Below are 15,498 nucleotides of genomic sequence, written 5' to 3' on the forward strand. Positions count from 1 at the left end.
CCGTCCCAGCTCCCACTCAGATCCTCCCCCACTGCCAGGCCGACGTCCTCACAGAGCATTAGGATGCAGCTTTTTGCTGTTTATGCCCCAAAACTTTGGAGCAGGGCAAACGTTACAGACGTCGCTCTTTAATCTGCCATTAAACTCTTATTTAATAATGAATCAGTAAATGACGTCCGGCTTTAGTCCGCTCTCTAATGGAGCACACAGAGCTGATGCACGTCTTCTTTCCAAATGTGTTTCCTTTCCTCTCTGTCCTTGATATCATTTGTATGTTCACTTTAAACCTTCACTGGTGACACGCTGTGCAAATCAAATGAACCAGGCTTGTTGTGAAACTACAATAAGTTGTAGGAGAGGAACAGTCGCAAAGAGGGAGGAAATATGAAGGAACAGAGCAGACTGATGATAAAATAATGACGGAAAGGGCAGAATGAAGTGAGCGAGTTTAGAAAAGGAAAAAGAAAGAAGGCAGCGGTCAGGAGGAGGCGCAGAGAGGAGAGTAAACAGTGTGAGGAGGCTGGAATGCGTTCAGAGGGAGAAGGCACGCCGGGGGCCGGCACACAAACCGACGAGAGCAAACAGCAGCGTTATTAGCACGGAGCTGCCAGCTGAGCCGTTATCTCACAGAGGAAGAAGACGAGCGAGCAGGCGGAGGTGCGCTGGAGCAGACGGAGCTTGGCTCCTCTGGTTCGGCCTGACGGGCGGCGGGTGGAGCGACAAATGAGAGGATGTTGACATTCCACACAGGAAGACGGACAAACAAAAGGTCCGCAGGATGGAGCGAGGCCACACTGGAGAGAAACAACCAGGCCAGATTCCACATGAAGCTCTGCACTGTTTACCCCCCAAACACACATACGCACACACACACACAAACACACACGCACGCACAGACAGACACACACACACACACACACACACACACACACACAAACACACACGCACACACAGACACACACGCACACGCACACACACAGACAGACACACACACACACACAAACACACACACGCACACACACACACACGCACAGACAGACACACACACAGAGACACACACACAAACACACATACGCACACACACACACAAACACACACGCACGCACACACGCACAGACAGACACACACACACAGACACACACACACACACGCACACGCACGCACACACACACACACGCACACACACACACAAACACACACACACAAACACAAACACACACGCACACACACACACAAACACACACACACACAAACACACACGCACGCACACACACACACAAACACACACACACAAACACACACGCGCACACACACACACACACAAACACACACACACACACGCACGCACACACACACAGACAGACACACACACACACACAAACACACACGCACACGCACGCACACACACACACGCACAGACAGACACACACACAAACACACACGCACGCACACACACACACACGCACAGACAGACACACACACACACACACACACACAAACACACACGCACACACACAGACAGACACACACACACACAGACAGACACACACGCACGCACGCACACACAGGCTGGAAAAACATCAAAGGCAGAAACTGTGAAACTGTTCCTCAGCACTCAGTCCTGTAAATTCTTTTAATGATAAATAAATAAGGACCCAGAATCTGGCTGATTCTGATGCTTCAACTTTAGCATTTTGGCCACAATCATGTTGTTTTTTTAGGAGCCAAGCAACCATATTTACTCTAAACCAGCCGGTCTACCAACACCATCTGGCTTAGTCACACACACAGACAGCAGCTAATCAGTACTCGGTAACATCCATCTAAATCCTCAAATTTCACTAAGTCAGATCTCCACCTTCTTTAACGGTCTGTTAGTACAGTGACCTCACAGCAGCCATACTACTGGTCACATGATGTCATTAAAATGCTCCAAAAGGCTCCAACAGCACAAACACGGCCCAGAGGTCCAGTTCAGGGGAAGCTAGCAGTAGGGCTGGGCCATATAATAATAATAATAATAATAATAATAATAATGGATTGCATTTATATAGCGCTTTTCGGGACCCCTCAAAGCGCTTTACAATGCCACTATTCATTCACTCTCACATTCACACACTGGTGGAGGCAGCTACAGGTGTAGCCACAGCTGCCCTGGGGCAGGCTGACACAGTAATACCGGTATGATGTTGGGCAACGATAAGAAAATGAAATATGGCGATAGAATATGGGTAAAACGCGCATGCGCAGTGCCTTTGTTTTCATACGCGCATGGCGAAAAAAGCATGACGGCGACGGAGAATGAGAAGAACGAAAGTGGATCGTTGAATGAAACGGATGAACCAGAACTGGTTTGTAAAAAAACTTCACTGGTGTGGAACTGGTTTAGCTTTCGTCCGTCAGATACACAACAAAGCACTATTTTTGGTAGCGCATGCTAACGGGCCGTCGTTGTTACCGTGTTGTTTGGAAAATAAGTTGCTCCTAAAATCCTTTGATTTTCTGAAAAGTCGCCAGAGCCCCTTATAATTCTTATGTATGAACTCTGGTTGTGTTTACTGACCTGGAAACGATTTTATGTGCACGGCGCTCGAAATTCTGTCAAATGTTTCAGTACGACTTTGCTAAGCTACGAAGCCGCACCGCTTAATGGATTGTCGGAGCATTATGGCTATCGTAGGCGGAGCCTCGCGGAGTGATACGTGCTGTGCTTCAACATGTTACCGTATTGTGTGTGTATGACCTCTTTTTAAGTTTTGTGGATATTATACATGGTTATGCTGAGGATATGTCGGCCACTTTCCACTGGAAATGCCTTTTGGTTAAACTGTCAGCAAAGAATTTGCATTTGCACTGTTACATTTTATAGAACTTTAATGCACATAAAACAGCTGCTTGTTTAAGTGAAAATACAGTGATGTTTTTTTTTTGCACTAATAAAGTTGTGGAGTTGTAAAGTATTTTGTCTCGCGTCAGTTATATCGTCAGTTATATCGTTATCGCAAATTTTCAAATATATATCGTGATAAATATTTTTGGCCATATTGCCCTGCCCTAGCTAGCAGACAGCTAGCAGCTGCAGCTGTGTCACCATCCACCTGTCAGTCAGAGAGGCCACGCCCCTAATAATGCAAACTTTAAAGAGGTGATTTGCTGTATATGGTGTATCAGGCTGTAAACATGTTTACTTCTGCTGTAAAGTTTTAACGTGGGAATCTATGGGGACTGACTCACTGCTGCCTCTGCTGGGCATCAGAGGAACTGCAGGTATCTGGGCCTTTCAGCCCAGGGTGTTTTAAAAACATTATTTGATCTCTGAAAAGAACTATTTTGTGTCAGTTGGACTTTTTCTTCTCCTGAGGAAACACGCAGATGTTTCTAACAACTGTAATCATGGTTCTATTACAGCTAAGCGTCCCCGTAAGGCACGACAGAGAGCCAGCCATCAAGAGCTAACACGCACACACACGCACACACACACACACACACACACACACACACACACACACACACACACACACACTGACAGAGCAATCTGAGGGGTGATTCCTGTGTGTGGTTGTCATGGAAACAAAAAGGCAAAAGGGAAGAACAAGGGCCATGTGCTGCTGGTTCAGACACTGTGTCTGATCTCTGAGACAGTGTTTACGGGAGAGACAGACGGATGGATCAGAGTCTATGTCCGGAGCCGGAGACAAGCCGAAGCACCTGAAAGGGAGGATGGAAGGTCGGAGATGCAGGAGTACTTCTGAGGCGACACCTGAGGTGGAAACACAGAGGGTGGAAGCAGCCGAACAGATGGCGCCGTCTGCTGTGTGCAACCTCCAAACGCCTCCTGATGACACTCGGGGCGAGAATGGCAGGGACATCCCATGATGCTTCACACCCTCACATCTAATATTCTCTTTCAAATAACCTGCATCTCCATCTGTGATCCTCCTTCAGAGCAGAATCCAGCCAGATTAAGTGCTGCACACGTCATCAGACAGTACAAACTAATAACAATAATCCCCTCCTGAGGCATCTGAGTGTGTTGGCTTCCTGTCTGGGTGAGGCTCATTTTTCCTAAAAAAGTCACCCCAGCAGTCCAACTCGGTCACACATAGTAACGCAGCCGACGCCAGCTTTTACACCTCCCACAGCTTTACGGCTTTGCACTGACTCATTACTTCCAAGAAGAACTGTGAACATCCAGAGAACCTGTTAACAGCTACAATCAGCTGTCATCACATCACAAGCACGAGCAGGGATCGGTCACCGGCGAGGTTCCGCTTCAATGACAGCCCTCAATACCTGAACGCCGTCACAGACAGACGAGGACAGCAACAGTACGCTGGTCTGAATAATTGATTTCTAAAGAGAAACCCAAAGATAAATAAAAGCTGCTCGAATGTTCAGTACAGCTCGTCTCAAAAGGGAGACCACCAATCATCCTGAGGATGGAGAGCTGAAGCCACAGGTGGACCAGGTGACACACAGATACACCTACACCTACTGAAACTTTGAGTTTTAATTCTTCACATAGACCCTGTAAACAAAAGTCCATCCTTCTGCCATCTTGGCTTGAACTGAACTAAGCAGTGAGCGAGTCTGGGTTTTACCAGAGGGCTGTAACATTGAACGTAACTGTAACGGTTTAATGCAAACAGACACTGAAGTTTGATTAATCACAGGTATAATTTTACAGGTTTCTAGCTCTCAGGTAAACACACGTGTTATGATTCAATAATACAGCTAGTATGATAAGCAATCGTTACATTTTAAGTTGCACAGTCTAACCCTTCCATCACTGCTTTAGCTCCTCCCACTTTAACACAACCACTAAACAGCAGGTGGGTGGAGCTTCTATCCACTCTCTGTGACATCACACAGATCCAGGAGTAGAAAAAAGTGTGACAGACAGAGTGTTTGGAGCAGCCTGAGCTTTGGGCTCAGGGATTTTTACGTTACTGTTTAACATGAAAATGAAGCAGCAGCAGACACATGACCGGAAATAACTCTGTGACATGAATGTGCAGGCATGTGTCTGACCTGAAGCTGATCCCAAACTACACCTGAACAGTCTTTTCATAAACATATTGAACCTCACAGGTGGTGCACTGATCCTCGGGTTTACACTCGTGTCCCAGCTCCTGGGGTTTTCCGCTAAGACCACCCCTGCAGCTCGGAGTAAAGCCCTCACTCGTGGACACCCTTTTTAATTTCTGCAGAGCTCGGTCAGGGTCACAGTGAACCTCCAGAAAACCCAGCTGTGCCCTGCGGGGTCCAGGGGTCACCACCCTGCAGCCCGTGCCGTGCAGGACTCACACCCAGAGGAGACAGGCTGGAGACGTGAGGATCTCTGGTCTCGCAGAGAACAAAGTGTGTGCACAGCGCTCGTATCTGCACATCAACACCCTGAAAGTGGCTCCACGGTGGAAGCAGACGGGAGGAGCAGCTTCCCTGATATCTGACACCAGCAGCGGCTGGCACTCAAACTCAGCCCGAGGAAGAGCAGCGGAGCGGGAGGACGTACCGTGAAGGTGAGCCGGTGAGCGTCGCCGTTATTCCCGCGGAACCAGTCTCTAAATCCCGCTGAAGCAGCTCCGCGGTGCCGCTTTGACTCCAGCCGAAGCCCCGAGCAGCTTTCCGTCTCTTCTCCCGTTTTTCTTCTCCGCTCTGGATGGAAAGCAGCGAGGGCAGAAAAGGGGCGGGGCTTCATCGGCCGGCCAATCGCCCGTCGGGATGACAACAATGCACAGCGCTGAGCCAATCGGGTCAGGCGCCCAGCTTCGAGCCGTTAGCTCATTGGCTGTCTGAGCTGAACGCTCCCCTGGTTGAAAGCAGAGGAGCTCAGTTCACTGAGAGCTGCACAACAAAGCAGAGGAAGATCAGAAAGCTCGGCAAACACTCAGAAAAGATTATAATTAGTGGAATTATGAGCTGTAATCAGGAGGAACACAAACACAGCAGGATGCTGTATCTGAGGGTCGCTACTGATTTTTGTTGATCTCAGTTAATATGTAACTGAGACCAACAGTGTGATCTTATGTAGATTTTATTTAGAGTCAGATGCATTTGTCTTTGCACTAAAACGACTGAAACAATACAAATGCATACTAATATTACTCTCGCTTTTTCTCATCCCTTTTCCAGCATCTACTCGGTCCACTGCGGTCCTGTGGACAGCACCTCCTCCGGCTGAAGCACATCTTCCCTCCAACCTGTCCCGGGTCTGTCTCATGGTCTCATTCTAACTGGACACCAGGAGTCATCACCTGCTGATTCACCTCTACTGCTTCCACTCCATGCAGAGCATCTGAGTGTGTCACATCACCGTATCAGGATATCGTCTCTCTGTGACATGACATAGAGCAAAGAGTAGAAAAAAAACAAACCGTTAGAAGCTGACAGTTATGGTGTGTTTTGGTGCATGTCCACATTATGATCATGAATTATGTGTTCAGCTCTGACTGATCTGATGGTCTGTGTCTCCTCTGCTCTGTGAATTCAGGCACCAGATATAACCATGGAGACGAAGGAGGAGGAGGTGTCACCACAACAGACCTCCTCCTTCAGCTGGGTTTGAAGTCCAGGAGCTAAACACAGACTGTCACTACTGCTGGAATCTAACCTGAAATCACTGCCTGAGTAACTGGCTGTAAACTGTCTGAGGACTCTGAGGGTGAGGATTCAGAGGGCAGGATTTAGTGGTGTCTGCGCGTCCTTTCACATTTTCACTCATTGAGTCTGTTTCACTGACAGAGCCGCAGATAAAGGGCACAAAACAGGAACTTATCTCCTGAAAGCCGCCCTGGACTAAAAGGATGTTTTACTTAATCAGCCTAAATAAGTGTCATGAGACTGTGTGAACTATGAGGAGTAAACAGAGACCGCGGTTTGCGCCCTCTGGTGGCGAGCACATCAACTGTTTCAGAGTCCGCTACGTAAACAGCTGGTTTAACCTTTGGGTGGGTGGGTGGGGTGGGGGGGGGGGGACTAATAGCGCCCCCCAGCATTCCTCCAACTCAGTGAAACAGTGATAAGGTCAATCAGAAACAAACTACACACGTGAAACTTCTTCTGCGCATGCTCAGTCAGGGTTCTCATGCCACTAACTCCTTTTCTCTGAACCAAACTCTCGATGTCCTGAGCTCATTCTGGACTCACTCACTTTAACACAGCAGCTCCTAAATGGGACATTCTTATATATCATCATCGCTATTAGTATTATTAGTTTAATATTGTATAATATTAATATACATTAAAAAAAAAAAATATATATATATATATGTATTGTATAATATTAGTATAATATTTTTGTATTGTTGTTGTTGTTATAAATATAAAAATAAGTTAACGTCAGTGAAAAACTCCAACATAAAGATTGTTTTTTTAATAAACAAGAAGAGAGGTCCGTTATGTTATTTGGCTGTACGGATCTTTGTAAAGAAGCTAAGTTTCATCTTCCTCCCTCCCTGAAAAACAAAAATCTCTCGGGGCTTTTTTGCTTTTCGTTTCGACTTTAGATTCATCAAGCTGCTCAGATTAACACCGGAAATAGGAGCGGTGGACGCCACATTCAAATTAGAGAGTTGCCTTTTATGCACATATTTCAAAAACTGTAAAACCACATGAGAACAAGACCCCCAGAAAAAACGTATAGACTGGCAGATGATGACTACTTGGAAATATTGTTATTTATAATTTAAAAATTACAAAATTTGTGATGTTTCTTTCTTAGGGTTTAGTTAGTTTCCTCTGGCGGGACTTAGTTGGTTTTGTTTATTATTTTGGCCTGGGTTCACCCTGGAGCTATGCTTCCCTGAAATCACATTTTTTACTCATAGCTGGTTTCGGGTGTTTGGCTTGGGAACCAGGGCGGGTACTTGCCTCTCTCTCCTCCAACCTTATGTGCGTCTCTACACGCCTAGACTAGGGGCGTAACAGAAAACTTGAGAGATGTGCGCTATCACCAGTCTCACAAGCACAAGGACCCTGAAGTAATTCTAAATCAAGTTTTCCCACTCCACGGTCAGTTACACAGTTTCTGTTATGCCACAGTGACACATCTCAGATCTGATGAAAAAGGACGAGTTTCCCCATAGAGGCAATGGCTTCTTTTTTAAACTTGAGGAGATTTTATTTTGAAAAATAGATCACCGGATGTTGCGCTCGTCGGTTGATGGCAGCTTGACTCCTGCTTTCATCTCCGGTGAGGACACACAGGTAACCGCTCCAGGTGTTTAAGCGACGGCTGCCCCACTGTTAACGCTCCGGGCGGATTCAAACTGATTAGGTGGGGTATGGTTATTAGCTTGAATGCGAAGCTTTGACGAGAACCGGGAAAAAAAATAGTATTTGGCGAAGTAAAGTTTGTACAGTGCTGTTAGCAGGCAGGGTTAGCTACAGTCTGGCTGCTAGCTCAGGTTAGCCGTGCTAACAGAAGTAAACTAATGTTGGCTTTAATTTCCAAAGGCGCGTTACATTTCCGCGCGGTGTTAGTTTGTCACTTGCGCTCTTTAATCCAAAAGGTGACACCTGACACGTGAGGGATACACTTATTCACAGGAAGACAGAATCAGATGCTAGTTTAGCAGAGCAGCTAGCCTGAGCAGGATGCCGTCCGCGCCGATGGACGTCACACAAGACTCGCCTTAAATTCGGTCCGGGTTACGGTTACCGTGCTGATCCGGACCGACATGCAGCTGATAATAAATCTTTTTAGGTGGTTCTTAATGCCCAAGGGTGCCTCCTTTAATCCGGCTGTAGTGTTATACTTGAATTAACCCGTTAATGTCTTGTTTTCTAGACTTTGGTGAAGTTGGTTAGCTTACAGTGTTTACTGTAAACACGTTAACCGAGCGGAGAGAAACGGGAGCTATCCCCACACACCGGACATCAAACCCGGCAGGTAGGCTGGTGAGGTGATGCTCTGTGGTTCTTTAGCGGGACTCTCAAAGTTTCTTATCGTCGGCTTTAGCAGAACAGCTAACGCTGTAGCTGCCAGTGTTTCAGCTCTAGCTGAGCGGCTGCAGCATGTTTGCGCAGGAAAGTCCGCTCTGATGGTAGGAGAGAGGCTGAAGGTGTCACACACAGGCTCACAGGTTCACCTGCACATTCACGCGGTCAGCTCGCACTCTGTGACTCGGGCAGTCGGAAGCTAACTGCTCATTTCTGCTGTAAAGCAGTTAGCTGGTTAGGCTAGCCTGCTAGCCCGGGGTAAACTTCAGTGAGTTTGCGCCGCTGAAACACGTTATAAAGTCCATTTTAGAGATTTTTAAGCTTCTTAAAGTATTCCACCGAACGTTTTCAGGGCGTCTAAACTATCAGCTGCTACTATTAGTGGAAAGATGCTAACGAACTGGTCTGTTTGTAGGCCTGAGTGTAAGTTTTATTCAGCGCGTGTGCACTGAACTCACACTGTTACCATCGTGCGTACAGGGTCAGCCTGCTGCTGCTGCTGCTGCTGCACACGCGTGTTTCACTGTGAACACAGTCCTGCTGTCTTTGTGGAGAAGCACGAGCTCCTCATCCTCTTCATCCCGTTCAAGCCATCAGGCTGCGGCCGAGCTGAAAGTCTGAGCTTATTTCACGCAGTTAGGGTTTATTCCACGAGAAAGACTTATTGTAAAGTTGTATTGTTGACATTGACAGCAGCTGTGGCTGGTCTCTGTTATAACAACACTTTGAATGAGGAGAAGGATTTAGGACAGAGCACCAACAGAGGTCCATAAACACCTGGAACACCAGTTGATGCTTAAACAGTGTGTGGTAAGTGATGTGCATTTACCCGCGTGGAACAACAGCAGTGGGTTTAATCACACAGTCGGAGAGGATCAACCCTGTCTGAGAATAAATCACAACCTGCTGTTGTACACCTGAGGCAGGTGAAGAGGGGTTTGAGGTCACTGTCAGTCGTTGTCAGCAGGAAGGCGAGGCTCACCGCCCAGAGTTTTTCACAATATTTGGAGTGATGTCGACGTGGATTTAGTGTTTATTCTTCGTCAGTGTGAAATCTTTCTCACCTGTTTGATATTGTGAATAAGATGAAACTATATTTCCTAATCTGAAGCAGACCTGAATGGAAATACATGTCAGACTTGGCCAGAATTAGAGACATGAGAACAACTCCACTGTGTCCACCCACCACTCTGACCTCTTCAGTAAACCCAACTGCAGATTTGAGGGTCAGATAATTGATTTTATTTCTCCGTGCTTTGACTTCCATCATGTGGTAATCTCGTGTTTGCTCTGACCTTCAGCTCGTGACCGACGCTGATGGAGACTTCGGGAGTTTGCGAGCTCGATGTGGGGACGAGACGAATCGTAGGTGGCAACGATTCCCCGCCCGACCTGGACAGCCCGTCTCAGGTGAGTGTGGACGGCTCGTCGTTTGTGCTGCTGCTTGTTCATGTCTGTTCAGTGACCTGTGGGAGGTTTCTGTGTTTCCCTCAGAGTTGGGCTGTCAGATAAATAATCCCACGTGTTCTTGGTGACAGTATAATCAGCTGATTCTACACTCAGCGGACGAAATTCATCTCCTCCGCGTTGTCCTGCAGCTGGTAGTCCTTGTTCTCCACCTGCTGCAGATTCTGAGTTCAGACCAGAACAAAGATTACCACCAGCTGCAGTCCAGCACAGAGGGGCGGAGTCTGCACAGAGCGAGATCTGTGAGAGAACTTGTTTAAAGGATAACTGTCTAATAGATGGATGTGACTTTTGTTAGGAGGAGGTGTCTGAGTTTGGTTTGGGGCTCTCCTGCACCAATGAGGAGAGGGGGGAGACTCCAGGCCGAGAGGACAGTCCCAGCGACCTGGTGGAGGCGGAGCTCGATGCCGGCGGAGATGCGAAGAACAGAGAGGACAAAGCTTTTGGTACGAGCAGAACTGTAGAAGCACTGAACAGCCGGGATGCGTCTCTCACCTCAGGAATCACATTTAAATATTTACATACAAAATTTAAAACTGAATAAAACCAACACGGAGCGTGTGAAGCTTCACGTGTCTGACAGCACTCACACAGATACTGTGACACATATTTAGACTTGAATCAGAATCATTCAGCTGTGATTAGACTGCTCTTTGTTTAGACCAGAGAAGTGGAAGTTTTACCAAACAGGACATTTTTGTGTTAAAGCTTTTCTATTCTTGTGTCACCCGATGTCAGTTTCTTCCTCGTTGGTCCGGTTTGTTCAGTTTTGATCTTCCGTGTGGTTTCAGGGAAGGAGGTGGTTCTTCTGATGCAGGCGCTGAACGCTCTCGCCACTCCCGAGGAGAAGCTGGCCGCTCTGTGCAAGAAATACGCCGACCTGGTGAGCCGCAAATCCGACACACCGACACTGAGCAGATACTCCCGACACCTGGGAGCAGGTGACAGGAAGCACTCTGTCACCATGTGGTGTTGGTCTGGGTTTCTCAGTGTGATCTGGAGCACGTGCTCAGTCGCTCCGTTTCAGAGACATCACAGGCAGCAGATTGATTCAGATTTAGCGACACGGTGAACACGCTCTCAGCTCCTCCGTGAGTCGTGGTCGCGGCCGATCATTTCCCGCTCTGACAGCAGCGATCGTGGTAGTTTGGTTGGATTTCTGCAGAGCTCTGTGGGTGGATCAGTGGACACCCACAGAATAATAATCAGCAGAAGCTCAGTGTGAACAACAGTAATGTTTGAAAATAATCACAAAGCTTCAGTTTGTATTTTTGGAGCCACAGAAGTAAATGAATCCAACAAGCTGGGCATCTGGAAAAAGTATGGAGATGTTTCACGCTTCAGATTTCACGTCACCATCTCACACAAAGGTGACCTTAGACCTCAGGAAGCTCTCACAGACTTGGACATAAAGAAGAAGAAAGTACGAGGAGGTTGTCAGATTCTGGCATGAAGCCTGGTTTGACTGACTCGGATACGACTGGTGACACTTGAACGGCTTAGAGATGTCCCCTTTCAGATCAGGCTTCTTGGTGCTACATGTTTCTTCTAAGCCTCCACACACACCACGCTGCCGTCAGCTTCCTGTTTGTTTCCATAAACATAAAAATGACCCAGTTTGTTCTGTTGTTGCTGTCTTTCAGCTGGAGGAGAGCCGCTGCATGCAGAAGCAGCTGAAGGCCCTGCAGAAGAAGCAGTCTCAAATCGTGAAGGAGAAGGTGCACCTGCAGGGGGAGCACAGCAAGGCCATCCTGGCCCGCAGCAAGCTGGAGAGTCTCTGCCGGGAGCTGCAGAGACACAACAAGACCCTGAAGGTAGTTCAGCCGCCACAAACACCTGATGAGGACCATTTTACATTTGTGCAGGTGTCACTCCTCCCCTCAACCCCGCAGGAGGAGAACGCCCAGCGGTCCAGGGAGTACGACGAGCAGCGGAAGGAGGCCATGCTGCACTTCCAGATGACCCTGAGCGACATCGAGGTGCAGATGGAGCAGCACAGCGCCCACAACACCAAGCTGAGGCAGGAGAACATGGAGCTGGCCGAGAAGCTCAAGAAGCTCATCGAGCAGTACGAGCTCCGAGAGGAGGTGAGTTTAGGTCCCGCCTGCCGTCCAATCAGAACAGTCTGTTTCTGCTCATGAAGTCAGCGCTGGTTGTTATGAAGAGGATTAATGCTGCCATTAAAAAGGCAGAAATGCATTCTGGGTGTCACAACAGACTCGGCCTGGTTGTGACACTCTGTCTGCACACTGACGTCTGCAGCAGGTGATCCTGGTTCTGCTCATGCTGCAGGTTCTGGTTGGAGTAACCCTCCAGGACCCTCATCGCCAGCTCCAGACTCTGGCCACAACACACATGGTCAAATAAATTGATTGTGGAAGATGTTTTAAACTTAAAAACAAGGCAGTCGCTTCATCTCCCAAAGATGGAAAATACGTTGCCTCCACGAAGGTCCTTTAAGACGTCTTAGATACACATTTAAAGGTCTTACAGACAATTACGGTCTTAAATCTACTCTTCAGTCATGTCGCAGTGAGACAACACTGAAGGTTTCATCGCCTCGGCACATTCAGGTCACTCGCTGTGACAGCGTCCTGCACACCGAGGAGAAACATAACCAGGACCTGAGAAGCTTGGCTGGGATTAGAGAAGCAAGAAAAACGTTGCTTTTGTAGTAATCTTTACAGTCACTCAGCTCCTGCTGCAAACGAGATTTCTGTTGTTTCTCTGCAGCACATCGACAAAGTGTTCAAGCACAAGGAGCTGCAGCAGCAGCTGATGGACGCCAAGCTGCAGAGAATCACCGAGATGATGAAGGAAGTGGAGGAGAAGCAGCAGCGTGAGAGAGACTTTGTGAGGATCTCAGTTTGTTCTGGTTTTTATCGCAGCTGTAAATGAGCTCAAGTGTCTGAGAGACTGTGTCTGTGCCGCTGCAGCTGCTGAAGGACGCCACCGAGTCCAGACGCAAGTGTGAGCTGATGAAGGAGCAGGAAACCCAGCTGAAGCAGCAGGTACACGCACGCACACACACACACACACACACACACACACACACACACACACACACACACACACACACACACAGGTCAGCTGGATCGTCTCCATTACTCACTGCTCTCGTCTCTCAGCTCTCTCTGTACATGGACAAGTTCGAGGAGTTCCAGAGCACCCTGGCTAAAAGCAACGAGGTCTTCACCACCTTCAGACAAGAGATGGAGAAGGTGAGTCACCTGCGTGTCAGCGTGCGGTTACCTGCTCACCTGTCTGTGTTTCTAAACTCTGTGTGCCTGCAGATGACCAAGAAGATCAAGAAGCTGGAGAAGGAAACGACCCAGTGGAGGACCAAATGGGAGAGTAATAACCAGGCGCTGCTGCAGATGGCAGAGGAGGTGATTCTTCTTCGTGGGCTCTGTTTTGTTTTCCTCGAAACGTTTAAAGTGACCGATGTCGATCTAAAATGAAGATGGAGGCACGTTTTTGGCCTCAGATGTTTCAGACACACACTTTAGAAATGCCGGAGCAGACGTAGGAGAGCCAGACTGATTAGTGTCTCGCAGATCAAGTGTTCAGCACCATCACAGCCTTTAAAACATAAAGGTCCAACGCTCGAGTGCACTCGTCTGAACTCGGGAGCTGAAAGAAGCAGCCACGCTGAAGTGCCAAAAGCTGCAGTTCCTCTGATGTCCAGCAGAGGCAGCAGTGAGTCAGTCCCCATAGACTCCCATGTTAGAACTTTCCAGCAGAAATAAGCACGTTTACAGCCTGAGACACAAACTGTTTGGTCTCTGTGGATCATTTCCTCCTTTATTACACCTGTACGGTGGAGGACGTTCCTAAAACACGCCTGGATTAAAGTTTGTTTTATTAGGGGCGTGGCCTTCTTTTTTTTTACTTGAAGTCAGTTGTTGATCCCACACACACTCTGCTAACTGTTTGGCTACTCGTAGTGAATTATATTGGCTCTCTTGTTTAGGGGAGCTTTCTGTAATTGGACATCCTTTAGTTGAACACCCTGATTCTGACCAGGCTCTGATCTCTGGCCTCTGAAAACCAGCATGATGGTGGTCAGAATGCCAGTGTCGAGACCCGACGCGGTGATGTCACAGGAGCTTCATCCATCTGATTCTTCCTCCTACATGAAACTGGACCTGACTGAATGTTGTTGTTTTGCAGAAAACGCTGCGTGACGGTCACTTCAAGGCTCTGCAGGGGAAGCTGGAGCTGCTGGAGAGGCTGTGCAGAGCTCTGCAGAAGGAGAGGAACGACCTGAATAACCGACTCAGCCTCCTCCAGGAGCAGGGAGACAAAGGGAGCGCCACATCTCCTCAGGCCAAGCCGCGAGAGCCTTCGGCCGAGGATGGAGAGGATTCGGAGGATTCGGCGCAGGGTGACGGGCCGGAGACGGCGGCCGTTCAGGAAGCTCTCAGACCACCTGAAACAGACCCGATGGCGTCTCCTGGTGACAGCAAGCCTGCAGAGACGGCGAGCACGCCGCAGGACTGAGCTCACCTCGCAGCCTGCGTGGAGGTGAGGGGGCGTGGTGGGAGGGGCTTCACGCAGCTCCAGCCTAGTTCCACAACTAGCCAGAAAACCATCTTCAGTGGAGATGGAGCTCTTTTTTTTTTTTAACATAGACCACCTCAGATTTCTACACAGAAGCTGAAGCCGTGTCTCTTTGTGTGATAAATGATTGTATCAGATTCTCTAAATCGTGGCCCACGGTAACGATCGGCACTTCTTCATACTCCCCGTTTCTACTCGATCTTTATTTTCATAGGGAACCTCCAGGCGGGCCTTCGATTTCTCTCCTCACACGCCTGAGTATGACTTTGATTTGAGTCGGACACGCTGTCGAGTGTCTGAGGAAACGGGACTGGGGTCAGAGGTCATCTGACCGACCACAGGGGCGGGAAATGGCAGAACCTCGCAGTGTAGTTGGTTCTAAGTGTTTCCAGCAGATTGAGTCTGTCTGCTGCAGCCGCGATTTCAGTCAGTCTTAAATTTTATTAATGATGAATGTGTCTGTGGATGTCTCCTCCACCATGATGCAGCTCCACCTGCTGCACGTTCAGGTGAGAGGAAACTTTC

At 48.2% G+C, this 15,498-nt stretch overlaps 2 protein-coding genes across 8 annotated transcripts in view; one reads left to right on the forward strand and one right to left on the reverse strand.

Moving 5' to 3' along the window:
• ccdc102a (coiled-coil domain containing 102A) overlaps positions 1–5,716 on the reverse strand; it is a 54,662-nt gene extending 48,946 nt beyond the window's left edge. The window contains exon 1 of one of the 2 annotated variants that reach the window (XM_085429053.1): positions 5,516–5,716. In XM_085429053.1, the coding sequence (XP_085285179.1) occupies positions 5,516–5,701 (186 nt within the window). In that variant the 5' untranslated portion in view covers positions 5,702–5,716. The remainder of the gene's footprint in view (positions 1–5,515) is intronic. The other variant, XM_085379268.1, reaches the window with a different exon arrangement.
• A 2,442-nt stretch (positions 5,717–8,158) lies between these two features.
• On the forward strand, positions 8,159–15,106 carry txlng (taxilin gamma). 6 transcript variants are annotated; one of them, XM_085381051.1, is made up of 12 exons: positions 8,159–8,208; positions 8,792–8,893; positions 10,245–10,353; positions 10,709–10,856; positions 11,202–11,293; positions 12,054–12,224; positions 12,303–12,497; positions 13,144–13,263; positions 13,347–13,421; positions 13,539–13,631; positions 13,704–13,799; positions 14,584–15,106. In XM_085381051.1, the coding sequence occupies exons 3-12, from the start codon at positions 10,261–10,263 to the stop codon at positions 14,911–14,913; spliced, it is 1,413 nt and encodes a 470-aa protein (XP_085237177.1). In that variant the 5' UTR covers positions 8,159–8,208; positions 8,792–8,893; positions 10,245–10,260; the 3' UTR covers positions 14,914–15,106. The 6 variants fall into 6 exon arrangements, with proteins under 6 accessions (XP_085237177.1, XP_085239244.1, XP_085236521.1 ...); XM_085380395.1 differs by having other exon boundaries at positions 8,172–8,278; XM_085381640.1 differs by lacking the exon at positions 8,159–8,208 and adding an exon at positions 8,315–8,707.
• The last annotated feature ends 392 nt before the right edge of the window (positions 15,107–15,498 follow it).

The sequence above is a fragment of the Rhamphochromis longiceps genome, linkage group LG1 (genome assembly GCF_057381845.1).
Source record: "Rhamphochromis longiceps isolate RC_006_pf linkage group LG1, R_longiceps_female_GT1.1, whole genome shotgun sequence".
NCBI classification, from domain to species: domain Eukaryota; kingdom Metazoa; phylum Chordata; class Actinopteri; order Cichliformes; family Cichlidae; genus Rhamphochromis; species Rhamphochromis longiceps.

What these genes read in the sequence shown, in the direction of transcription:
- txlng (XM_085381051.1), top strand. Translation starts at nt 10,261, where the DNA reads ATGGAGACTTCGGGAGTTTGCGAGCTCGATGTGGGGACGAGACGAATC. An exon ending in ACCTGGACAGCCCGTCTCAG is followed by an intron (nt 10,354 to 10,708) that starts GTGAGTGTGGAC and finishes GACTTTTGTTAG; the next exon opens with GAGGAGGTGTCTGAGTTTGG. An exon ending in AGTACGAGCTCCGAGAGGAG is followed by an intron (nt 12,498 to 13,143) that starts GTGAGTTTAGGT and finishes GTTTCTCTGCAG; the next exon opens with CACATCGACAAAGTGTTCAA.